Source organism: Anser cygnoides, chromosome 14 (genome assembly GCF_040182565.1).
Source record: "Anser cygnoides isolate HZ-2024a breed goose chromosome 14, Taihu_goose_T2T_genome, whole genome shotgun sequence".
NCBI classification, from domain to species: Eukaryota; Metazoa; Chordata; class Aves; order Anseriformes; family Anatidae; genus Anser; species Anser cygnoides.
The window spans coordinates 19,870,695-19,896,274 of NC_089886.1; the positions used below are offsets into that span (position 1 = coordinate 19,870,695).

General features: G+C 44.9%; 1 protein-coding gene across 6 annotated transcripts in view; it reads right to left on the reverse strand.

Annotated features, from left to right (window-relative positions):
* HTR4 (5-hydroxytryptamine receptor 4) overlaps nt 1-25,580 on the reverse strand; it is a 167,867-nt gene that overhangs the window by 85,594 nt on the left and 56,693 nt on the right. For all 6 annotated transcript variants that reach the window (XR_010824939.1, XM_066977175.1, XM_066977174.1 and 3 more), the window contains exon 2: nt 3,099-3,180. Coding sequence is in view for 5 of the 6 variants with exons in the window: in XM_066977175.1 (XP_066833276.1) it covers nt 3,099-3,124 (26 nt within the window). In the remaining variant the exon portion in view is untranslated. The remainder of the gene's footprint in view (nt 1-3,098; nt 3,181-25,580) is intronic.

The window sequence follows — 25,580 nt, forward strand, 5'->3', positions numbered from 1 at the left end:
GCCTGAGGACTTTCCATGGGAGCATCCCTGAGCCCCACAGGGCGGGTGAGCGGGAACTGAGCCAACTGGAAAACAATGCGTGGAAACCCCTGGCTTCGACAGAAAACATTCGGAATTTCACATCTCAGCAAAAAAAGCCCAAATCAGGGCAGATAAAGGAGAGAAACATCAGCTACTTACTGGTAGCTGACAGGCAAAATGCTCAAAGCTAAAAATTCATAATCTGGAAAAGTGTGGAGTCAATAAAATTATACTCCTAGAAGAAGTCTGTGTGCGCAACCAAAATGAAGGACTGCATCTGTACAGCTCAAACACAGCCACCTGGAACAGAGGAATAAAATCATTCCTGAAGTATAACGAAAGCGAGGTCTGACCACAGTGTTTCATCAAAACAGCTAGGGAATGGTGAATCAATATTTATTCAGAAGAGCTTTCAAATTCCTATGGATTTTCATTCATCAGATCCCCAGAAATGTCTTATGCTGCCTTTTAACATCTAAATACAATGTCAGATGAAATATTTTACCAACAAGAATTTCCTGCTCTGATGTTTCCACTGCTCTGCCAGGGTAAGACCAAAGCAGCCAGCTGCACCACCACTTCCCAGTAGAAAGCATCTTTTTGATGGACTGATTCTCAAAAACCTTTTCCTGGGCCTGTGCAAAGGGCATTTTTGGCAGCAAGCTGACCAAAGTGGAGCCCCCAGCAGAGAGGGGAAGGGCCGAACTCCCTGTCCTCCCAGGTACTTCCATGGCATGCAGGCCATGCTGTACATTTGGAAGTATTGCAGCCAGGAAGAGGAAAGATGCTCAGAAAGCCTAATTTTGATAGGAATCAGCTTCATTTATTGTTGTTGTTATTGAAGGAGCACACTCCACGTAAGCTGCAGCTTCCCCCAGCAGTGGCAGGGTGCCACAGACCAAAGGACTAATTCACCTGCAAAGAGGCATAAATGCTGCAAAGGAGTATTGGGAAACAGCTTAAATTTTCAAATTTATGATGTTTATGACTTTATGTTACTCTTAACGGGCTTGTCTGGGAGTGGGATTTTATTTAGAGCTTCACAGAAGATCACTGCAGGCAGTTGCTGTGTTGGTACAGGACCAAGTGCCAGGGGCTCATGCAGCCACAGCATGAAGGAGGGGTGGATGGACACACGGACACCATCGCATTGTGTCCATGGGCAGGGCCAGGAGAGCACCCATACCCTTGCAGTCCTTCCCTCTCACCCTGGCCTGGACCAGGAGTACTGCTGATAGGACAAAGTAAAATTTAAAAATTGGATGAAAAGGATAATGACCTATCGATTCCTATAAAAAGTAAACTACAAAACTCCAGCAGATCGCTTCAATGTCTATGCTGGGTCAGACCTACCCAGTGTCTGTTTCCACCGGTGGCAAATAACATGTTACTGAAAAGAATATGAGAGTGGTAAAGATAAGGTCACTTCCCTTCTGGTATAGCCACCATGTGCCCACGCACTGGCTGAGCCTGTTTCACTGTGCCCCTTCTAAGAAAGAAGAAATAGAAGACTTTACTTCCATGAATGATGAAGTGTATATTGGGAGATATTTTTTTTTCATTGTCAGAAATATATTTTTATCATACAGTCTCTACTGGAAGGAAAAGATTGTAGGGAAAAATGTCTGGTGTCAGCACCTTAATTCCCTTTACAGAGAAACTGCAGTAGCCTACGCATTTAACTACACTTCTGGTATTAGAGAGTCAAGACAAATTTCATTAGGCAAAACACATTACCTCTCAGCATTGATGACATGGTTATAAATGCGTCCTGCTAAGCATGCATTAAAGCAGCAACCCGAGTTACTGGTGACTTTCCTGATGCTTGAGTAGCTGAATCAAGACCAGAGATGTTCTCTCTGGCAGCATAACGCTTTGAGGAGGCCTATTAAGAAGTCACCTTTAAGGATGCATCATCTCCCTCTGTGCATGCAACTGGAGAGAGTGGGATGCTACTTGAAGAGCGGCATGTCCCTACCTCAAGCCAAGGAGCTAGAAGGCTGCGATAACAGGATTCCCTTGAGGGGCAAGACACTGTTTGTTTCCCCTTCTTCTTTACTGTTTCCTCCTGATCTGTCCTCAGTAACTCATTAGGGAAAGGTTTTCTGGAAGATTGGAGTGCTTACATTTCTATCAGTGCCATTTTCTCTAAGCACTTGTCACCTGAGTTTTCAGGCAGGGGAAGGTGAAGAATTACTCCTGGAATGAAAAACCTGAGACATCAAAAAGATATTCCCTATAGCAGTTTAAGAGATCTCTCTATGGAAACATACACCTCTCGCTGCTACTAGAACATTGCTTCCTCTGATGTCTGGGCCAGCAGTCTTAGTTTGGTCAGATGCTTCATGTCCTTGTGTAAAGCAGGCTTGGTGGGGCTTCCTTCAGCTCCCCACGTAGTTCAGCATCACTGGCTGCCAGGCCACTCAAAAGGCCAAGAAGCAAAGGGACAAATCCTAGTCCTGCAGAAAGATCCTGCAGGTTGTACCTACAGGAGAGTGGCAGAGCCAGTGCCAGCCCCACAGCCTGAGGACAGCTGCAAGCAGGATCCAGGCCTCTTGAACACTTTATGTTGACATCACTTTTCCAAGATCAAAGTGATCTGTACCAAAATTTGTCCCTTGCTGATACCAGTAGTGTGCCCAGGGATTTGAATTGACCTATGACATCATTTTTTGCTTGCACCAGTATAAGAAGGGAGAGAGTAGGTTGCAAATTTTTACAACATTACGCGCACACACACACACAAAATGAACAAACAAACAAAAAAAACCACTGGGAACAGACTTTCAAGAGACACAGATGGGCTTATGACTGGTCTTTGATGGGGGTTTCATCTGTCCTATTGCAAGGAACTCCTAGACTGAACTAAGCCGTATCTTACATTTACACAAATAACAAAGCAATGCTCACAGAAGCTCCAGGAAACCCCAAAGCAGGCACTGCTGCACAAGCAGATACCTTAACCTACAGGCAAATGGAAATTAACACCCCGCAGCTTTGTGAACACACCGCATGGCCATGGCCCCTGCAGCTCACCAGCTGGAGACGCAGTACAGGAGCCATGCAGGTCATCCTACCTCACATTAACATCAAGTTCTTCCATCACAGGCAATAGACACAGGTAGCTGGGCGTTCAATGTCCATGGAAGAGACCTCGTCCTGTAGCGGAGAGAGTTAGAAAGGACAGTTATAAATTGAAGAATTTCATGGGTGCACACCTGCTCCAGTGAAGACACCCATACACTGCATTTTACCCCTCTGGCCTGGCTTCTCTTGACAGAGGTTAAGCACACATGTCAAAATAAAACCATACCATTGCAAAGAGCTATCGTAACACAATTTTCTATTGTCTGCCTGGATGTATTTGTATTCCACAGCTCTGAAGTGCATGCCTAGAGGCAGGAAGCCAAGCTGACGTGACAGGCAGCCCTCTGGGCTGTGCATACATCACCGATCCACACAGAACCTGGGGCTAACGGAGGGCTTCGGGCCAATCAGGACACTGGCTCTGCTGAAAGTAATATTTCTATTTTTATGAGGGAAGACAGGCATTCAACTGGAAGCTCGGATGAATCTTTAATCCACTCCATGGTCATCTAAGTGTGACATACTGAACACAGTAAAGGCTTTGGTGGTCTTGCCTAGCTGTTGCTTGAGGGAAATGTGTTTTTGCATTCCCTGCGTTGGCTCCCTCCCCATAGGCTCTGAAGCATGTGAGAAGATTCCTGAGCTGCTGAACAGCACCATGTCCTGTCTTGATCCTGAACCTAGCTCAGTATGAGGCGGAACACAACTGGACGAGCATGGTGAGCGTGGACCTGACCCTGCAGAGCTCAGCCAGAGGACGCACAGGAGATGCTCAATGTGCTCCCAAAGGCTTTCTAAGATTTCCTACAGCTGTTGCTTCACAGACCTCTCTTGGGAACTTCCTGAATATGGATATCCAGAAGATTGTTTCAACTGCAGCAAGGTAGTAAAATACTGCAAGGCACAGAGAAAGGCTCTTCTGGCCAAATATTCTGTGTTTACAGGGGTCAGGAGGAGCTGTTTAGGCAGGAGTTTTAAGAAACAACACTTAGGGTACAGACCATACCTACAACTGCATCTGTCACAGTCCTCTGCAGACATCTTGTTTTACTCATTGCCCATTCTATGTAGAGTCTCCTCAAATGGTAGTGGTTCCTTCCTTCTATTTTCCACTGATGAGTTAATAGGAAATTTCAAAAGACATGAACCCAAAGCATTATACCAGTACACACAGCAGCATACTATGCTGCACCCAGTTAGCTCCAGGTGCTGGCATGGAAAGGGCACACACAAAAATAAGTGACCAATATATCCTGTCTTCATGCAAGTGAAAATCCCAATGATCTCAGGGGGATCCATATAAATATATATATATTGTCAAAGACTTACAGAGTTAAAATAGTTTTACTTCTAGAAATAAATGCAAGCATCATAAATCAATAATATATGCACCATTCTTGAGACTTGTTCTACAAGACAAACTTTTAATGAAGTTGATGAAAATATGGTATGTTGCAATGCTGGTGAGACCAAGAAGCTGCATTGTGATATAAATAACCTCTTCCAGCCTATGTTTATATATGCATTTTCATTCAAAGTGACACATGATGAGATACACACTTATAATCTGCACTGGACCTAAGACTTCTCATGATAATTTCAAAACTTTCAAAGCTACAACAAGGTGTTTAAATACAATCAATTGAAGAGGGCTTGCAAAACCTGGCTGGGAAAAGACAAGCTAGGATGCTTGGTAAATTAGTTAGTTTTTATGCAAAATTAAAACATTGACTTACCACCAAATTAAAATAGGTTTTCCTTGACACTATATTGTATAGCCTTTGAATACTTAACAGCAGTACTGTAATTACAAAGAACTAACTGATTTGCAGCTCAAGTTAAAATGTGTGCTTACTCACAGTAACACTGACATAAATATTAATGGGAGTTTTAAATCCATCAAAAATCTATCCTGAGTCCAAAGAAACGAATACACCATCCAAATAACAAGTGTGTGGTGTTTGCTGTGGAAACATCAGTGGAAAAAATGTGTGATATGTTTGAGCATTTCTGACTGTTGATTGCCCCTTGCGTTGCTTCTCTGGAGAGCCAGGACAATGCCACCTCCACCGTCCTACTAACAACACCTCAAATGGAAATAATGTCTTGTGACTACTTGGATTCAAAGAAAAGACTGTAGTAATACTGAGTCAGACTTCCTGAATGTGATGCCAGGTTCACCGTGCAAATGAACACCCACAGTCCAGGCCTGGTTCAGCATTTACCAGAATTAGCACTTCAGTAGGTATAGACTATGCACAGTTTTGCCAACAAAACTTACTCAAGAGGGTGTTCTATCTTAAGTAAAATATACAAAGACTACTTCTACTCCATTTTGCAAATATAAGGGTGTAAGTCTAACATTTCTCATCGAGTCACCTCTGCATCCCTAAGAAATGACCTCCAATTTTAATTTGGAGGGGAAATAATACCTCCTCCTCTCCTCCTTCTCTGGAGTCCTTCCATGGAATATAATGCCTTGCAGGCTGCTGGGACAGCTGCCTGCCAAAGACACAGGAAGAATATCCTGGAAGATGGCTTTTGGGGATGTAAAAATGCAACCAATGTTCTCTGATCTCAAACTAATGGCCAGAAAAAAAAAAACTAATTATTTAATCTCAAAAGAGGCATATGGAACCACTAAGTTGAAATCACTCATTTGGAATATGAGTTGAATTAATTGAAATTAATTCAGAGGGAAATGCATAAGAATGGGCCTGATACGGTGTTTCGTTTCCAATCCAGACAGGAGCCCTTCCTCCCCTGTCTCGTCAATTCAGAATGGATAAATTTAAAACAAACAGAACACTCAATAAATGGCAGTCAAAACACAGGAAATCTTGACCCACCTCCGCTGCCTGTCAACAGCTTGTGAACACTGCTCAATTCAGCCTTACAGCAGCCTTCAAAAGCACGTCACCTGCCTGGTTTACCATGGAGGAAACTGAGGCACAAAGAGGTTGGCTGAACCCCACCTCGATGACTCAGAGCAGGGCACAAGCAGACCCTGGACATACGATATTAGATTGATGTTAGCATTGAAATAGCACAGATATGCCACAGGGAGGGTCCGACCAGATGTAGCTGACTCTGGCTCAGGGGAAATTGTTCCCTTGCAGAAGAAAAGGGGCTTTAGCACTCAGGGTCACAGTGGAAAGGTTTGGGGCCGCTTTGCTGCAGTTTACGCCCGTTACAGTTCTGAATTACAACGGCAAGATGTCTGTGTGGAAGTCACAAGAGCAGAGGGAAGAAAAATGTCACCTGTCTGCACTACCCCTGTCCACTGTGCTCCCTGCAGTGTTAGGATTTAAGAGGTCTCTTGGGAAACTTTCCAAAGCAAGCAAAGGCCACTATTTCAGCATAGGTGGGCAATTCTGACTGTTCTTACCAGTTCATCAAAACACAGTTTTTTGTGTAGGCACCAGAGTTACTGGTCCTTCAGTCACAACCAGTAGGAGACAGATATATCAAAGTGGTTTTGGCTCCCATTAATATTTTCCTTCCTTCTTTGTGTTTTCTTGTACAGTAGAAATAAAATTTTTGGTACAAAATAGGAAAAAATGAAGGCCTTAAGGACTTTGATCAACTCAGACTTTAGTATAAAAATAACCACCTGTGTATCACTGTGTGGTTGTGTGCGCTCCTAGCAGCTATGCCATATACTGTGTTACAGTCAGTGACCATATTTCTTGCATTTCACCACACATAACATTTATTATTTTCTTGTAATTGTCTATGTATTCCTAAAACTTACAGCCCTTAAAAAAACCTTATCATTTGTAACTTCCTTTCCCCACCACAAACACATTATCTTCTCCCCTGTAGAACCAAGGAACATTTGGGACACAAGGCATCACGCTGCCTCCCGGACCTGGAGCACCCCACCATTGCACTGGACAGACCTGCCGTGTTTCAGGGGCTGTTAGTACTTTCACCTCTCCCCTTATGTTGAAGCGTATAACGAACACATAATGAAAGGACCCCAAAACAATGACATTATTTAGCTTTTGTCAGCTTTTCCATAATAGACTTTAATATTGGATGTTCCTTTTCTTTTGCCTTTCCCCACAACACCACAGTGGTGAGACTTATAATAATTGGAGGCCCAAAGAAAATGATGTCAATACTATATAATACAAAATCACCCGAAGACTTATTCTGTAAATATATCTGCCTCACATAGTGGGCCTGGTGCTAATCTTTGTTATTAAAGTGATTACTCATACTCAATTAGGAAGCTGTCCTCTGCCTCAGAAAGATAACGACCTCCTAACTCAGCCCTCATGCCATCCAGCCCATCATAGACATGGTCCGTTCAGCACAAAACAGCATCTCTGCTGCTGTTGTGCGACAGCGATCACTGGCACACGGAGCCGTGCACGTGCTTGCAGCCACGTCGGAGGTGATCCTTTTTATGAACATGAACGCCCATCTTCCATTGGACCGGGGCGCTGGGTCTCGTTGCTCACACAAACCTGGTGCCTAGCTTCTACACAGGTTTCTGCTCAGACATGGGCTGGATCTGCTGGCCCAACAGGAGAGGCAAGCTGAGCCTTCACGGCCAATACTCCTCCAAATCAGTCTTCTTGCCTGTGCTTTCTTCGGATTTGGTACCAGGAACTGCAACGAAATGCTCACAGTAATCAGCCTAGGGACTGCAGGATGCACCCCAGGCCAAGGTTCAGCAGATGTTCCTCCAGAGCCCACATGATAAAGGGCTAAAAGCAGGCAGTGAAGAGAAATGGAATGGTTTTGCTCTTTCGGGTGCCAGCACAAAAATAATTTTGGCAACTCTTGCAAAATGAAAGAAAAACTTTTCAGTGATATTTGTTTCTGAATTCTAGTTTGGAATCATTTTGTTTGCTATATTTTCCTGCAAAAAGTCATAATTTTAATGTATACTGAAGTTACATGCAACCTGTATTATCATGTTACCACAGACCTCTATAATAACTGAAGTTTTCTATTTTCTTCTATATTTTTAGAACTAAGTGGAATTTTTAGTTGATCATATCACTCTTAAAACAGGTAAATGGCAGCAATATACCATGTAATGAATCCTAATGTTAAGCAATAAGGAAATCAGGAGAAAAAAAAGAGAGAATTTAAAACATTTTAATGCAATTTTAGAATTAAAAAAAACAGGGAATTCTGAAGCTAAAGGACCTTTGCAAAAAACTGTTCCCCCAAAGAAACTTCACTGAAATCAGTACTCTCATCAATGTTTTCCACTTCAGCAAAGCTCAACATTTTTAAATGGAAAAAGATTTGGGCAGAGCAGCTCCAGCAAGCTTGATGTGACAGCTCCATAGACTCCTCTTGTGTGATAAGAACTCATTTTATTCTCTACTAATCGCTGCTACCAAAAAAGAGCAGATATACCATATGTGGATGATGAGTCCCAGTCACCACTGGCTGCACAAGAGACTGGCTCAGACATGGGCAAAGCAATCCAGTAATAAGTCTCAGCAAGGCTGCGCTGACGGCATCCAGGGGAAGCAGAACCCATCCATCTGTCAAGAATAATAATTCTCTGCCCCTTCTCCCCCCACCTCCACGGTCATGGGATGTAAGGGAGGAAAATCCCAAGGAGGACATGGGTAAACCTATACATCTTCCCAGCCAAGTTTTATGGACCCTGGGGATCCTTTACTCGATAGCTGTAAGGTATCAACCAAGAATTCACTGCTGAGACCATGAGTGAGCTGGCGGCCTGCACAGCTTCTCTCCTCCCTCACCTGACTGGTGGCCCTGGCTGGTGCTGCTGCTGGGAGCCTTGCTCTGTCCCGTAGAGATGGAAGCGTCCCACCAGACAACAGCAACTGCCAAAACACTCTTGTGAGACATTTCTCAGTTAATCAGCGCCTTGTGAGAGGCACTGACACATTCTTTATCCAATTTATTCCCATCCCACTCAAGCCACATCTAGTTCCAGTTTCTGTCACCACTGAGCTGATGACAACAGAAAAGTTGAGTCATTCTTCTGAAACACTTGCACCTCCATTTCCTACATTGCTGGACTGTGTTGCTTCATCATTTGTGACAACTTAAATGAAACAGTGCCGAGGGTGGACTGAGCAGTCTGAAAAGCCCAATTCATTTTACCTACAGATGCGTATTGTTGTACTGCTCTTTGCAGTACAGAGGAGGGGGAAGGATATTAGAAGAGATTCCATTTCTTTCTGTCTCATGCTCTGAGAAGAATTGGACTTATCACTACACTTCTAACTTCATTCTTTTCTTTATAAGTGCAAAGTGAAAATTGGCCTTCATTCCCTGGTACTGTGGAGTGACAACCATCCCAATCCAAAGATAACTGCTTGCTCACCACTGCAGAGTAGTCCAAAACCCACTAAGTACTGCAAGAGAATATCCTCTTGCAGCCCATGACAACACCAGAAGGAGCAAGAGATATCAGAGTGATCCAACTACTTCACTCATACATAAAGTAGCTTCATTTCCAACATCCACTTCTGATAAAGGTGCTGCCCCCTCCCACAGTACCTCTTCCTTTGCTGTCATTGCTGTTTCCATTTCACCCCACAGTGGACCAAGCTGCTAAGAAGTCCCTCAGTTGTCAGAGACAGATTGAAGAATTGATTCTCAACAAATGTCATTCCAGCAGGTTAAGACGCGGCACTTTGCTTAAACAGGGAAAACTAAAATTACAGAAATTACATGTCAGATGACTTGAGAAAAAGAAAATGGAGTCCAGCTTTGAATAGAAATAGACAAGTGTCCTTTCGCTGCAAGGTTATTTTAGAAAATAGCTCTTTGATCTCTTGCAGAGAGCCTGTGGCTCAAAATCCCAAACCACAGGTGCTATGTTTAGCTGGCTCGCATCCCCTAGTGACCAGGAGTAACGGACAGCACACAGGTCACAGTGAAAGCATGCACCTCGTCCCCACGTATCTGCTGACAGACTGACTTTTCTCCACTGTCAGCATGGCGTTCACAGTCTGGCAGCCACCACCCCTCTGCTGGCTCAACCCCATGCCAAGTTATTCTACACTTTCAAAAGAAGTTTAAATTCCACATTTAAGCACCAAGACAAATACTAACAGACACCAAAATCACGGTTGTGGCCTTGGAAAGGATGTGTTACTGCAGGTCTGCCTGCATGTTCCCCTAGACCAGGCCCCAGCTGCAAGGTCCCACACTGACAGCATGTACAGCAAATCCAACTCCCTCTGCCAAATGGCCAAAAGCAGCCCTGTTGGCTGAGCTCAGAGCTGTTACTTCATGTAATGCTTTCATCCTGAAGTCACAGAGTCTCAAAAATTGAGGCCTTTTCTCAGTCATATTATATTCTCAGCTTTGGGCTACAATAATAATAATAATATTAATAAATTGGTGTCTTTTGCTTGTGCACAACATAGCCATTTAGTATGTGACAGTGATAGTAAAAATATGAAGCAAGTTCTTCCTCTTTATTTCATAATTTTAGCTTCTTGAGGAACACTGAAGCAAAATTTAGTTTAGAGTTCTTGATAGCAGTAAGGTGAAATGCAAACAAACACTTGTCTTTTCGTCTATATTTACAGCAGTAAAGTTTCTATGTGCTGTTCAAGGGTGACTTTGTTCTGTTCCAGAGACATCTGCATGAGATCCTTGTGTGTACCAAGCTGTGTTTGTATAAGAGCTCTGAGGAGAGAAAACAGCTATAAAACTTGAGGAGTTATTTGCTGTGACATTAGTATTACGAAATTTCGCACCTCACCGCTCTCACCTTTAGCAATTACTATCAGTTGGTAACTATCATGCTCCAAGCCTTTCACTGCAATATCAAACCCTCAGCATAGGAAGCCAACAGAAGGATCCAGCATGAGGTTGTGGGTCTCAGAAGGACGAAGATTAGGTAGGAGATCAATCAACACATGAAGGCAGGAAGGGGACTGAGTTCAGCAAGTGCATCTACAGTGAAGATGGAAACAGAGAGGCAAGATTTCCTTGACACTTTCACAATTGGTTTTGTGTTTATAAGGACAAAACAGTGTTATTGCTCCCTTATGACCACGAATGACTAAAAGGCAGTAAGTACTGTGTACTACTGTGCTATGCAAAGGACAGGCAGTACTGTGCTGGCCTTTTGGGAGAATCATACATATGTTCGACAGATTTGTACAGGGCTATCTGCTTCGTTCTTGCTCACTAAACTTCCCCTAAGTCACTGTAAATTTCCCTTCCTAGAAAACGCTTTCTAGCTCCTCTGTTGTCAGTACAGCAGCAAATAACCAGGGTATGAAAATCAGTGCCCCAGAACAGCAGTGGCCCTGCTTTCTCTGGTTGCACTTAATTAAATTTTCTTTGTTGCCCACTGAGAAGGGGAACACGCGGCAGAGAAATGCGCAGTATAAATGTTAGGAAAAACAGGAATCCTTCATCTTAGACATGGGTGTGATGGCACTGAAGGCAAACTATGGCTTGTGAGAGGGCTGATAAGCTACAGGGTTCCCAGCACTATCGTTAACTCAGCACTGTCTTTGCATGTACACAGTGATACAGTCCGCACCGTAGCTGTACCTGAGATCCTCACTTTTACCAGTTCTCTAATAAATTATTAGCCAGTACAGTGCCTTCCTACTGAAAATGAATTACACTCAGCGATGAGCGCTGCCATGGCAGAGGTTAGCTCACAGCCCAGCAGGACACCGTGGGCAGTGACATGCAGTGACAGTGCCAATCTTCCAGTTCACAGCAGCCTGAGCAAGGGCAGGCTCCAGCTCCTGCTTTAAAGGCTACCCTGCTCCAAAGCAGAGAACAACCCGTGGCAAACATGCTCTAACACAGGCATTCATCCTGACTGTGGATGTGCTGCTCCCACCAAGGGAGTGGGCAGTGCGAGGAACCACCTCCCTCCTGCCACCGAGCACTGAAGTCACAGAGTCACAGAGTGGTTGAGGTGGGAAGGGGCCTCCAGAGATCATCTAGGCCAACCCCCTGCACAAGCAGGGTCACCCCGAGTATGTTACACAGGATGGCATCCAGGTGGGGTTTGAATATCTGCAAAGGAGACTCCACAACCTCTCTGGGCAGCCTGTCCCAGTGCTCTGGCACCTGAACTGTAAATAAGTTCTTCCTCATATGGCGATGATACCTCCTGTGATTCAGTTTATACCCATTACCCCTTGTCCTGTCACTGGCCACCACTGAGAAGAGTTTGGCCCCATCCACTTTACATTGTCCCCTCAGGCATTTAAAGAGGTTGATAAGATCCCCTCTCAGTCTCCTCTTCTAGGCTAAACAGGCCCAGCTTGCTTAGTCTCTCCTCATGGGACAGATGCTCCAGTCCCTGGAGTGCCTGCAGTCACCCCCACCTACCGCATCTCGATGTTGGCATTACTTTTTGCTCTCCCAGCTGTGCAGGCAAGCCTTCTTCACCTCCTTCCCTTCCCCACACAGATTCCATGCCGCCTGCAAAACCCACGGGGTGGCCCTGCCTCAGTGGGGCTGCAATGGGGACAGCGGGTCATGGTGGATGAGCGAGCCAGGCAGAACTCATGCCACACACCGCTGACAGGAGGCTGCCCCAGCTGCCACCACGACTCATTCACCACAACGCGGCTCCAGCACTGCCCTCGGCTCCTGCCCCATCTCCGACGGCGTCGCTGCGCAGTGGACGTGTTCCACTCCCTGTCTGGAGGTCACACATGACTAACTTTATGGTGCTGGAATAAAATTCCTCTGTGTTTTATTGCTGCCATGAGATGGTTTTGTAGCCTGTGAAACACAAGCAGGAAGCGAGGCCCTGCTTTGAAGCCCTGCACTGGGAACCAGCCACTCTGTTTATGGCTCTGCAAGGCCTGGACTTCAGAAGAAATCAGAATGTTTCCTGGCCTAGGTGTACTTGTTTGTTTTATTTACTTCTGCAGATCTATGACTAATGAAATCAGCAGGAGTGTGCTGAATTACTTCTGTGATTTCAGCTGCGTGAAAGGGTTAGGAGAAGCTTTATATCTCACCCATTAAAAGCCCCTATCACTTCTGTCTGACCAAACTGGGCTCAGATGGGAAGCTTTGGGGTATGCGCATACCTTTGCAGCAGAGGACATCTAACAGGGGCTTAGCTGCAAAACTATTATCCATGGCATGAAAGCCTTGGAGCACAGATGTCACCCCTCCGGCCAAGCAGGGAGCCAACAGACCTACTGTAACACCAGCACCATCCTTGCTGCTCCGTGCACAGGGGGTTAAGACAGAGGCTAACCCAAGTGTGAAGCTGTTGCTACCAGACATCTCTCACAGGACGCTGACCTCACACAAGTCATTAGCTCGTTGCATCACACTCACACTTCCTCATGAACTTTCCTGAATGCCACGGGCAGACCAAAGCCAGGAGCTTTCCACTGCTCCTGTGCTGGAGGGGAAATCCCACAACTCCGTGGGACATTTTAAAAAATGAAGCAGAAACCAAACCCCCAGAGCTCTGAGCTGCAGATCTGTGTAACCAACCCAACTGACTCATGCCTTTGCTGCCCCTTCTTCACACTCCATTAAAAGATGACAGATTCTGGAGAGAGAACACTAGCTGAGCATATTCATCTTAAACTGATCTGCCTCTGGCTCACTTAAAAAAAAAAAAAAAAGAGTTAATTGAGCAGCATGATCACAGTCCCCAAGAGACCACGTGATTCTCCAGATCTGCACAAAATTTATAAAGCACAAAACCATTATCTTTTCTGGTTAGGAAGCTGATACCATCAGGGGAAGTCAAAAGGTTAATTAGTTAATTACTTTTTGAAAAGGTAGAGATGCTGCAAGGGGGAATGTGCTATAATACTTTCTCAGCACGCGGGCTCCAAGTGCACCTGGGGAAGAGCTTGCTCTAAGCACTTCACAGCAGCGACAGAACTACTTTGAGGTGATTGCATGCACTTACATACTGAGCTGTAGAGCAGAGACTTTCTCTGGTGGTGGTCGGAGGAAACCACCACAGGACACAGCTTGAGGGACAATGGTGTGCTGGCAGGAGGTTTTGGTAGGCTAAAAAATGCAGCCCTGCCTAGGAGCAAGCTGGGATGGTTGGTGATTGCTGGGGAGGATGTGCTCGTTTCTATGTCCAACCTGTGGGGAGCCAGAGGGAATCTTCCCAGGCTGCTGAAAGTGAAGAAGCCAAAATAAACCTGGCATGATGAGACCTTGGGAGCTGACTCTGAAGGTCACTCTTCCGTGGGCTAAAACGGGGAGTCTTATGGCACTCTTGATAGGAAGGGAGAAAAGGACAAATGAGCTCACAGGACAAGCTACTTTCAAAAGGTTATTTCCAAAGTAAGAAAGACAAGCCATGCTTTAGGTGGGCTGTGAGTTCTCATCAGCCATACTTTCCAGGTAAAACAAGCTGTCCAGACACCGCGTCTGGCACCAGACACCTGGCAGCAATGAGATGTCACCTGGCTCATTTTCAACAGTTTCACAAAGAACAGTTATTCCAGCAGCACACACACTTTGATCGAGTGCATTTTTAAAATTCTGCTTATTTCAGGCCTCAGGCTGGTTTCTGTCAGGTTCTCTACTATGTACTCTGTGTCATCGCTTCCCTCTTTGGGGGGATCCACTGAATTAACATTTACTTCTTTTCAGAAATCTCAGAATAGCTGAACAGCATAGCTCTACAGCTGGATTCACTTTAGGTATCACTCATCACTTTCAGCTCCTAGTCTAGCCATTCCAGATCACACAGCTGACACCACACTACATGTGAACCCATTAACAAGCCGGGCACTGGCATCTCACTTCGTGTTGCTGGTAAAGTGCAGGCTTCTTTATCCCTCTGCTGGCTTTAGCTTTGCAGTGAAACAATAAACCCTGGAAGGAAGGAACTGAAAATTTGGCAGGTCTTAAATGCAGAAGGCTTCACCCCTTATTTCTGGCGATGTTGGAATGTGCATCCCACTGAGGATGAGGTTTGCTGAAGCAGCAGACAGTTACCCTGGACAGGCATCAGCCATGCAGAGCTGGCTCTGTGGGTTACTCCCTCACACTGCTGCAGGATGCAAAAGAAAGATTGAGCCATTTTGAGTGCATTTGGCCAAGGCTTTCACATGGGACATCCCGGTGCTATGCTAGGAGGAAATGTTCACTGAAGTAAGAAAGGGTGACCATGACTGGCAGCTTCTTAAGTTTTTGACAAGCAAACAGAAAAAGAAGAAAAAAAAAAAAAGCCAAAGCAGGAATATTTTAAAAGGCAGATGCTCGTTACAGAGTTTAGTCCACAACCTCATACAGAGACAAGGGTCAGGCATCACAGCTGTGGAGTGGTTTCAAAAAGCACTGCAATGAGAAAAAGGGGAAACTGGTAGCTGTGGATATGTAGTAAAAACTTATAAATTTTCCAAAATCAGAGTAAATAGTAGAAGTAGTAGGCAAATCTGTAGGCTGCAGAACAGGTTGATTTTGAGCATATTAGGAAAAAAAAAGAAATACTAAAATTTAGGCTGATCAGCTGTAAAATGTTGACAGTGATTCAGGAAAAGGAGACACAGCCAATAAATACTTCTGTTCTATTTTTGGGAGCCTTATTATGTGGTGATGAACTTTTCCATCCCCACAGATATTAAACAAAATGTTAAACAGCAATTACTAATGCTAGGCACATCAAAATCAGCAAGTCCAGATAATTGCATCTTTTTCTTTACAAAGGTTTTTTCAGAGAGCTGGGTGAGGAACTTTACACGGGGTTGATCTTGATTTCCAGTAAACTTGGATGATCAGAGTTAATAAAAAAGTACCAATATTTTGAGAGAATGAAGTGGATAATCTAGGTAATTACAAGCCTATCAATCCAAGAGTGATCTTCAGCACAATAATAAAGAACCTCATAAAGATAACAATTCATCAAGAATTAAAGATGGGAAACAATTTGGCAAATCATTGTGGATTAGTGGAGAACAAATCTTGCTATCTTGATATTTTCTGTGCTAATGAACAACATTACTGCAGTAATAAGTTGTTGTATACTTTGATTTCAGAAAAGCTTTTGATTTGGTATTACATGAGGCTTTGATAAAGACGCAAGGACAATACCAACTCAGTACAGGACTCCTGAGTGGAGTTCAACCCAGTGTAGCGAGGGGTCTCACATGTGAATGCAGACAGGGAAATATTGCCTAACGGTTCTGGTTTTAGCATGCTCCCTTGGGAATCTGTTATGGATATTCTGCTACTCATTTCTTCACCAGTGTCATGGAAAAAAAAAAGTCTTGAAATCATCAATTAAGAATTTGCTGGTAACCAAGACCGAGGGACTGATAAATAACAGGGCAGGACACTGATACAGACCATTCTAGATTGCTTGGGTACATTTTGCAAGAAAACAATATGCATTTGAGTATAGCCTAGGTAAGGCAACATATTTGGAAGCCAAAATAAAGGCAGCATTTACAGCACAAGGGCAATCTGGTTTTAGAAGGAGAGAACTCTGGAAAAGACACTAGGTCCCTGCTCATCAGCAGCTCAATGTAAGTTCTTAATGCCATTTGTTGTGGCTAATGAAATTCTCAGGAGCACTGTAAAATGGGAAAGCAGGTACCAGGCTGCACAATACCTTGCTCCATGCTGATGTTGTAATATATTATGTTGGATAGCTAGAAATGCTTTGGAGAAAAGCCATGAGGCTTATGATGGAAATGGAAGATGTATTTTTTACCATACTATGCTCTGGAGAGTAGTTTATTCCAGAACAGGCTGAGGAAGGACTGGAGTATGTCCTGCAAGCACACGCTCCAGAAGCAGGACACTAGTGATAGGGGACTATTCAGTGACAGAAGATTTTCTGGGGGCTGAAAGTTGAAACCAGGCAGATTCAGACAAGTAAGAAGAAGCACACATTTGACGTGTACTGATCATGATTTCCACAATCTAGAAGTACAGTAAGACCAAACACACTCATGCGAGCAGATCTAATGAAAGGAGTGCAGAAGTGGGAGCTGCTCTGGACAGCCTGGCTAATGGAGAGGAAAGCGATGACCGAAGAGATGAAATTGCAATGTGAAGGTGTTGCAGGAGCATCCAAGGGTGGGAAGATTGAGTAATGTATCCAGACTGATGTGCGTGGCATTTATCTGGTAGCTATTTGCCATCTACAGTCACTGATTTCAGTCCTTCGTGCTTTAAGCAGAGTAAATCATTCAGTGGAAGCAAGATTCAGCAAAACCCGGTGAGCACTGTTAACTGATTGAGATATTTTCTTTCCTCTCACATATGAAGAACCAAAATCTCACTACCTGTCTGAGCAAGAGAAACATCTGATGCTCAGACAATAGAATTGTGGAAACTCGTTTCTTAAAATAGCGAGAAGGAAAAAGAAAAGAGGAACTGAACTTTCATTTTCCCCATTTGTAAGAGAAGAGCAAAGAACCACTCCTTCGTACCCCCTGAGTCTTTGAGCTCTTTCAGATGAGATGTAATCACTCTAGAGAGCTGTTTGGAGCTTTTGTTCAAGATTTCATGCAACTAAGAGAGAAGCAAGTGCCACTTCAGAGCCGTATGTTACGATAATTGCTGGGATAAAGGGAGGCAAAGAAAAAGAGCTGCATGTTCCCAAACTCTCCTAACTGTGCCTGAAAGCACTTGCTTCCCAAACTAATCCCCTTCTTACCCAAATACTTGATGACTTACTGGTGGCATTCAGGAAGAGGTAGCCAACTGCAACAGACTCTCTAATTATAGCATGACCTGTTACTAGTTACTGTTTGACTAACCCACTGCTGCTGCATTATTGTACTAAATAAATAATATCCACTCTCCTCTGGCAGCGTTTACAGAGCTCGTTTCCCATTCAGCCTTGAGTCAAAGCTGCAAGCAGTGCCCAGTACAACCAACCCTCTGCTGCGTGGTGAGTGTGGCGTGGCGGTGATGGTGATGGTGAGCGAGATGGATGCGAGCGCTGAGCAAATACAACAGCTGCTGCCTTGGCCAGCCAACAGCAAGCTCTGCTGAGAGCCTCAGGAGCTGACGTGGGGACTGATGTGGCCACAAGGGAAGTGCTGAATATCCCACATGCCCCGGAGGTCTGGTGAGCAGGCTGGGAATTTTCTGACCACGATGTTTTCGAGGCGATACAGCAATATTGTCAAACCGCAGATGTTTCATCCCACCGTATGCGGTTTGGGAAGGCTGTTGATCAGATCCGGCTGGAGGGTCCAGCACTGCATGCTTTCCAGCCACTTTCCCTGGTGACCTCTTGGGGAGGCAGGAAGGTCCAGCTCATATTCAGCCTCTCCAAAGCTACCGCTGCCAGAAGGTCCTAAAACACTGGCTGCATTGAGCCAGTGACTTCTCAGACACCTGCTCTCCCACCCCCTCACAGCCCCAGCGTGGATAACAATCACACTCAATTTTGTTTTGCATTTTTCAAAAAGAAACTTCAAAAAATCATTTTTAAAGCGTCCTGCCGTAATTACTGCTGTTTATGAGAAGATCTCGAATTTCCACTCTGTATTGTGAAGCGCGAAGCACCTCTGGCTTTCCAGCAGTTACAGTCTCCCTCGGAACGGCATGGTGCTCAGCGTGCAGTACCCACTGCCCCTTAGAGCACGGGAATATTGCACAGATTCATAAGCAACCACACAGTGCTTGGTCTTAAAATAGTTGTGACCTTTCAGCCTTGTTTCACCTTTATACCAATCTGTTGAAAACTACATCAAGGTAAATACTACAAAAACATTCCACAAATACGCATTCACATATTTAAACAAATGTTCCTTGGCTCTTTTTGCTCTGTTTTAGGGCTCACTTTTGTGTGAATATTCTAGCAAATCAACTGGCAAGAAAGCTCGTGGGAACAGCAGATTTTGAACTGAATATTGTGCATTATTCATTATTAACAAGTCCTGAATTTGCAATGGCAAGGAATAGCAATGAACACCTGGTTTAGTCACTAAAACAATCCAACTGGCTAAAGGAATGAACAGTGTGCAACTTGTATACCACGTGAAACTTATCAAAGATAGGCGCCATATCAACAACCCAGAACTGCAACTGATGGTCCACAGATTGAAAATAACCACAGGAAAGAATCTGCATGTTAACAGAAAAAAAAAAATCAGTCATATATCTTAATCTAAAATTAGTCTTAAACTAAAATTATCCAGTATAACCATAGGTATCCAGTCATACACACTCCACAGTTATTGGTGGTAAGGTCTTCCTAATTCTTGAGTTCAGCTGGACTCATGGCGTGTTCATTCTGGGCTAAAATAGTTTGGAGGTTGCAACCTGCTCAGACTGTTGGGAGATACAGATGGGATGGTCTGTGATACCAGCATCAAGCAGCACCAATGAAGTTCTTTATTTTGAAATTTGCTGGTTTTAAACATAAAAAAAGTTTGATCACAACCAGATAAACCAGCTGGTAGTTTATTTAGGAAAGTTTATTTAGGAAAGAGCTCAGATTTCTCAGGTTTTGTCTCTCAAACACATAAACCATGCCCTTCGTGGATTCACTCTGGGGAACAAGTCTGACATGGGGAAAGAGCTTCTGCTGGCCATAGAGTTCATAAATCCACTTAATCTACAAGCTATATTCTGCTTTTTTTATTTTTTTTTAACCAAAAATCCCTTACTTCTTCCAGAGTGTTCAAGCTTTGTTCTTTCATGGTCTCAGCACTTGTTCTGCTGAACCCTTGCTGTATTCAATATGCACCAGGTCTAAGTGTGACCAGCTCTGAGCAACTTCAGGGGATCTGAACTGCGCCATAGGAACTGGAAAACAAAGGTCAGGAAATGTCCCTGGAGGAGATGCAGAGGGGAATTCACACCTTGCTCACCACATCTGTGGGATGCTCCAGCCCACATCATTTCCTCCGTGCTGTTCCCAGGCACATACAAGGTAGCACAGCAAGTACAGAAATGTAGGGGACATCACAGCGCTGCTCTGCAAATTCTGTAGCTATTTCTAAGAATACAAAAAGAAGCTTTAAAAGTTGCTATTGTGAATTTGTCATTTTGCACTCCCTTTGTGGAGTACAAGGTGGTGGAGAAGGAGTAGCTGCAGCCTACAGATGCAGTTTAGTATTTTGGGATTGCTTTTAAAAACTTCTATGTGGGTGTTTGCAAAAGGATCTTTTTTTATATATTTTCTTCACTGCTAATGAAACAACCATCTTTTACTCATACTTACACAATCCATCATAAAGTAAATCAAAAAATCTACTTGTCCTAGTAAGAATTTCCGATGAACAAAATTAGTCAAGAATAAATATTCTTGTTGTGAAACATGTTCCAGGCATGTCTGCCAGACTCCTTCCATCCAAAGTCGCAACATTTAAGAGTCCCAAATACAGCCTGGATACAAGGAAAGAAATTGCACTGTTGTTGAAGTGGATAGAAGACACATACCTGCTTAGGAGGCATTTCTATTCATGCTCCATGGACATGATTCCCAGGGCTGGAGCAGAAAGCCAGTCAGGGCTTGGTTTATGTGATGCTAATAGGGCAATCATGAGTTCCCCTAACAGTACTGCTCCTTAACCATGTTATGCTGCTCCTGGTGGGCAGAATGGAGGGCTCTGGTTTTGGCCTCTGGGTTGCTGATAGGGGATCAGTTATGAATGGGATCTGCACAGATGAGGCTGTGGGGCACACAAGACAGCCAGCACCATGCTGGGCTCAGAGAGACCACCTCCTGTCGTGGGCATCCAAGTGCTGCTAGCCCCCCGGCTGACCTGACAGCAGACACAAACCCTTCCCATGCCTGGTTCTGGCTTCAGACTCTGCAGTGACTGACCCAGATTTTCTTGCTCACTCCAATATCTTGTCCGGGAGCCTGCACGGACTGAGTTTCTCTCTCAAACTTTGTGGCACAGGAGGTACAAGCCACGAAAGCTGCTACAGTGTGAGATGAGCCAGGCTCTGCACTGCAGTGTCACCAGCACAGCCGCTGCAGCTCCCTGCCAAGGCAGAGGTGTGCTGGGTTCAGAGGGAGCTGCTGGCAGCATGTTGTAGCTGCTGCCCAGGAAGCGGCCAGCCTGCATCTGCCTGCAGGTCCGAGAGTGCCAGGGTGAGCCTCTTTGTGCTCAACACAACAGCCTTTTGCTTCACCATTTGGAGAAGAGTTCCCCTCCCTGAGGTATTCCTGTTACCCTGGAGATAACTCATTCCCAAGCTCTGTGAGCTTGTTTGCAGACGGGCATCTGGGGAGCACGACCTACCCTCTGCAAGTGACTGCATTGTTAACACAATTCGGTTGACCTTCAGTCAGCTTAAATACAAAGAACTCAAACAAGCATTATTATAAAGGGAATTTTTAAAACCTATTTCCTTGTTTTGTGTAATGCACGAGATGGGGAAGTTACGGATTTGCCTGCAAGGACAAGCGCCGGTTATAGCATGGAAAGCACAGTGATGTCAGCGCAAATGGAGCATCTGCACATGCTGCCTGGGTGCACTCTGAGTTTCCCTGTGTGCACCTTCTGCTGCCCTGGGGGCATGCTGAGATACCCTGGGGACACACTGAGATCATGCTCAGATACCCTGGGGGCACTCTGAGATACCCCGGGGGCATGTTCAGCTATCCTAGGTGCACGCTGAGCTGCCTGAAGTGTGCTCCACTCACCCTAGGATGTATGCACACCTGGGCATGGCCTGGCACAGCAGCTGCCCCAGCTGCACCTCCAGCTCCCCTTGTCTCACCCCACAACTGCTTTGCTGTCCACACAGTGAAGTTCAGAGAAGCCCTAGCATGACTCTGTTAGCTCTGACCACGCTTCAAGCCCATGGGCTTACATCAGTCCCGTCTTGCAGCTTTGGGAAGTGCTCACTCGGACTGGCATCACAGCTACGCCTGTGCTAGCACAGCGAGGCAGCTTGGGACCACATGCGCCTCGTGCCCCACAGCCCTGGAGCCAGCCTGTGCCAGCCATCTCCATCCAATGGCTGAAACCTTTTTTTTCATGTCTGGGTACCTGACCTGCAAGGAGACCAGCGTGTTTAAAAGAAATGAAGCAGAACAGTAGGAATAGCTTCAGGGCTGTAAAGGAAAGCAGTGCGTTCCCCAGTTGCAGTAGAGGCAAAACTCCTCTCCACCCCGTCTGCCGCATCCTGCCTGCCTCACGACTACGTTTTTCTAGGCTGGGAGGAAAGAAGGGGCTATACACCTCCCGTCTCCAGCACCACACAAAGTATAATGATAACCATAAAGAAGATTTTAAACAAACTTCAGGTTTGCAGACATGAACTTCTCCACAAAATTAGAAAGCGAAGGTAGTAATCATCACGCGGCCGATGGGAAACCCAGCCACAGGGAGCTTGAGGGTCATGACCAGGTGGCTACAAAATGAACCTAGTAGAAGAGCTGCGGTTAGGAACCAGGTTTTCCCAACTCTGAGCCTGCATAACATCTCCATTGCCAACAGGTAATGTCCTGTCCTTTCGTGAGTATGAAACAGGACTCCAGATTTTGGAGCGCCTTTAAGTCACTTGCTGGGCCTGATTGTCTTCTGATGAAGACAATCATGAAAAACAGGATGCCATAGTTACAGAGCAATTTTATTAACACCCTCTAGATCATCTGAGCTTAACATTTGACTCCTGGGCAGTTCAGATGTGGCTCCCACGTCAGGACCATGCTGTGTGAATAGCTGCAAAGCTGTGCCCCCAGCACCCTGCTGGCAGATCCAGCCGGGGCTGGACACCAAAGCTCTGGGAGCCAGCAGCAATAGCTCAGCTCTTCCCGGAGGGGAGAAACGAGATCTCCGGGGAACCTTTGCCTTGCACCTCATCTGAGCCACATCAGCAGCCTCCCTCTCCATAGCTCTCACACAAAGGCTGCGACATGCCAGTCGTTCTTCTTCCCCAGAAGCCAGGGAAGATGCACCCTGGTGCTGCTCACCTGCCCAGAGCTGCGCCTTCCTTGACCCAACTGGCAGGCACGTGAAGCAGGAAGGTGGGTTTTATCCCCCAAAATGACAAACTCAGAAGGTTGCACGGTGGCCTGTCATTGACCCAAAATGCCAAAAGATCAGACCCCTTTTCTCCCGCAACATGGAGGTGCAGCACTAAAGCTCTGTGTTAAATTGCCACCCAGTGTTAGAGTGGGGGATGCCAGAACAAGCTACCAGAGCCTTCTCCCACTGCACAACTGGAATTCATGATTTTTGGTTTGCTGTCTGATTGTCAGACAGCTCACACCCTGCAGCCGTAGGGTGGTCATAACTTACCCTGCTGTACCAAGAAAAGTTGTTTCAAATTCAGCACCATCTGATCAAATGACTGCAAATAAAGGAAGCAGCAGCACAGCTCCTGATGGCTGCAGCTGTTAAAATGTTTGTTCACTCTGCGAGCAAATGAACTTGTGCTTTGGAACCGTCACAGATACTAACCCTTTCTAACTTTAACAAGCTTTTATAAGACTCTGTAAACTTCTGGTACATGTAACATAACTTCTGTCTTCTGGATGCAACAACTATTTTTGGAGGGGATTGCTGTCCGCAGTAGGCTTTTAACTAAGATTTATTTCCTGTTCATGCAAAAGTAAGTCACTACTCTAAGAAATGGAGTTGTATTTGTCCAAAACCAGCAGGGGAAAAAACATTTTGACCTCTTCTGACTCTTCTTGTGTTCCTTGGGAAATCTTAGGGGAAACAGTCTCAGTTCAGAGGTACCATGAGGTGCACCTCTGTGCACATGTTCCTACACACCTGGAGCCTGGTGGACTTGTGTGTGTGTAACAGCAAGGCCAAGTCAGCCCATCAGCACTTGGCAGTGATCGGCTTGCTGCGCCCTACGGACCTGCCAAAACTTGTGGATAGAGAAAGCGGGAAAACAGAAGAAAGGTGTTTACTTCAGACAGCGTGTGTAAAGGGGGAAATGTTTCATCCTCTCTGGCTGTAACAAAGCCCATCATTTTCTGGGAGCCCACCAAACTCCCAGTAGTTCCCTTACAGATGAGGGCTGGTGAGCTCTCCACCAAGGCGATGCCGTGGTGGGAGGAACTGCGATGGATTTGGGGGAGGGAGGTTGGATAAACAGCCTCAAGGAGGTTGCCTTCATGAACAATTCCTTCAGGCACTGACTATCAAATACTACCAGGCACTGACTATCAAAGTTTAGTTTTATATTTTGCAGCATTAAAACTTGCTGAATCTCTTCTGCTGCCCAGTTTTTTTGTTTGGTTGGTTTTGTTTTTTGTTTGTTTGTTTGTTTGTTTTCTGCTTCTGCTTTCCAGCCAAGACAGGAACACGCTGTCATTCCTGGGAAGAACTCTTCAGGATGAGCATTGTCATTTTCTGCAGACAGATTCAAGGAAAGTCTGACTTAGGCTGCTCTGGAAACTTCTCACATTACCTCTATCCCTGAGTACTGCACGAGCTGCTCGCTCTCAACAATCCTTCACAATCCCTCCGTGCACACCTATTTATCATCAGGTTCTTTTTCAGAGGGTTTATTTTACCCTAAAATCTCCTGGCTTGTGCAAGCCACTTTCTCAGTGGATTAAGAAATTATTCCTCTGGAAAAGGGTATCTTAATTACGGAGTTGATTCTCCCTCTATATCAATTAATCCTATTTCCTTCATTAAAATTAAATGTGATTGTTACCAGGATGAGAGATCCAGCTAACAGTACCATGGCCATAAACTCTCTGCAGATCCATTAGAAATGAATTGTAACTTACAGATCCTTGAGTGCTGGTATCAATTTCTCGATTTCTATCATAACTGCGGTTATTGATACTATGCATTCATCACAAAAAAATATGTTAATAAAAAGTGCTACATATTCCCTTTACCAGCAATATTCATTGTTCATAATTTTTCATTGACCAGTTGCTCAGGTTGGGTTGTGCCCATTCTAGGTGCTCAGCAGCACGGAATGGGTGAAACCAAAAGAATGCATGAATCCTAACAAGCCAGTGGTGTTCAGGAGCTTGTGTGATAAACAGTTTAACAGTAACTAAGCTCACTGCCTCGTACTTTCTTTTTTTTTTAATTTCCAGAAAATAAACAAATAGTAAGCAGTAAAGGTATCCAGGTAGAGTAGATTTAATGCATAAATATTGTTCTTTGCCAAATGATTTTTTCAGATGCATAATCAGTTCATACCAAATTTTGGAACATGCTCATGAATAAACAGCAAACTGAATTAGATACTTCGGTTCATCGTATTAGCAAAATTGTTCTTCACTGACTTTCAGGACAAGGAAAAGCCAGGAATGCTGTTCTCAGCTGCACCGGGGACATCTCCCTAGTACAGCATTCAGCTCTTTGCCCTCTCAGAGGAAGTGCTGCCAGCCCTTCCCACTGCTACCTCTTGCCCACGGTGCAGCAAAGCTCACCTCCTGCCTCTCTGTCCTACTGTGGAGCTGCCTTAAACCATCACACCACTCTCACCCAGCTCAGGAAGCTGCGACAGGTGAATACGATTTAAAACAACCACGATAAAAGAGAAATGACGGTCTACAGAGGAGGCTGGGAAGGGACGGGGAAGGTCACGCTGTCAGTGGTTTGCTATTAAGGTTCAATGCAAATTTTATTTAT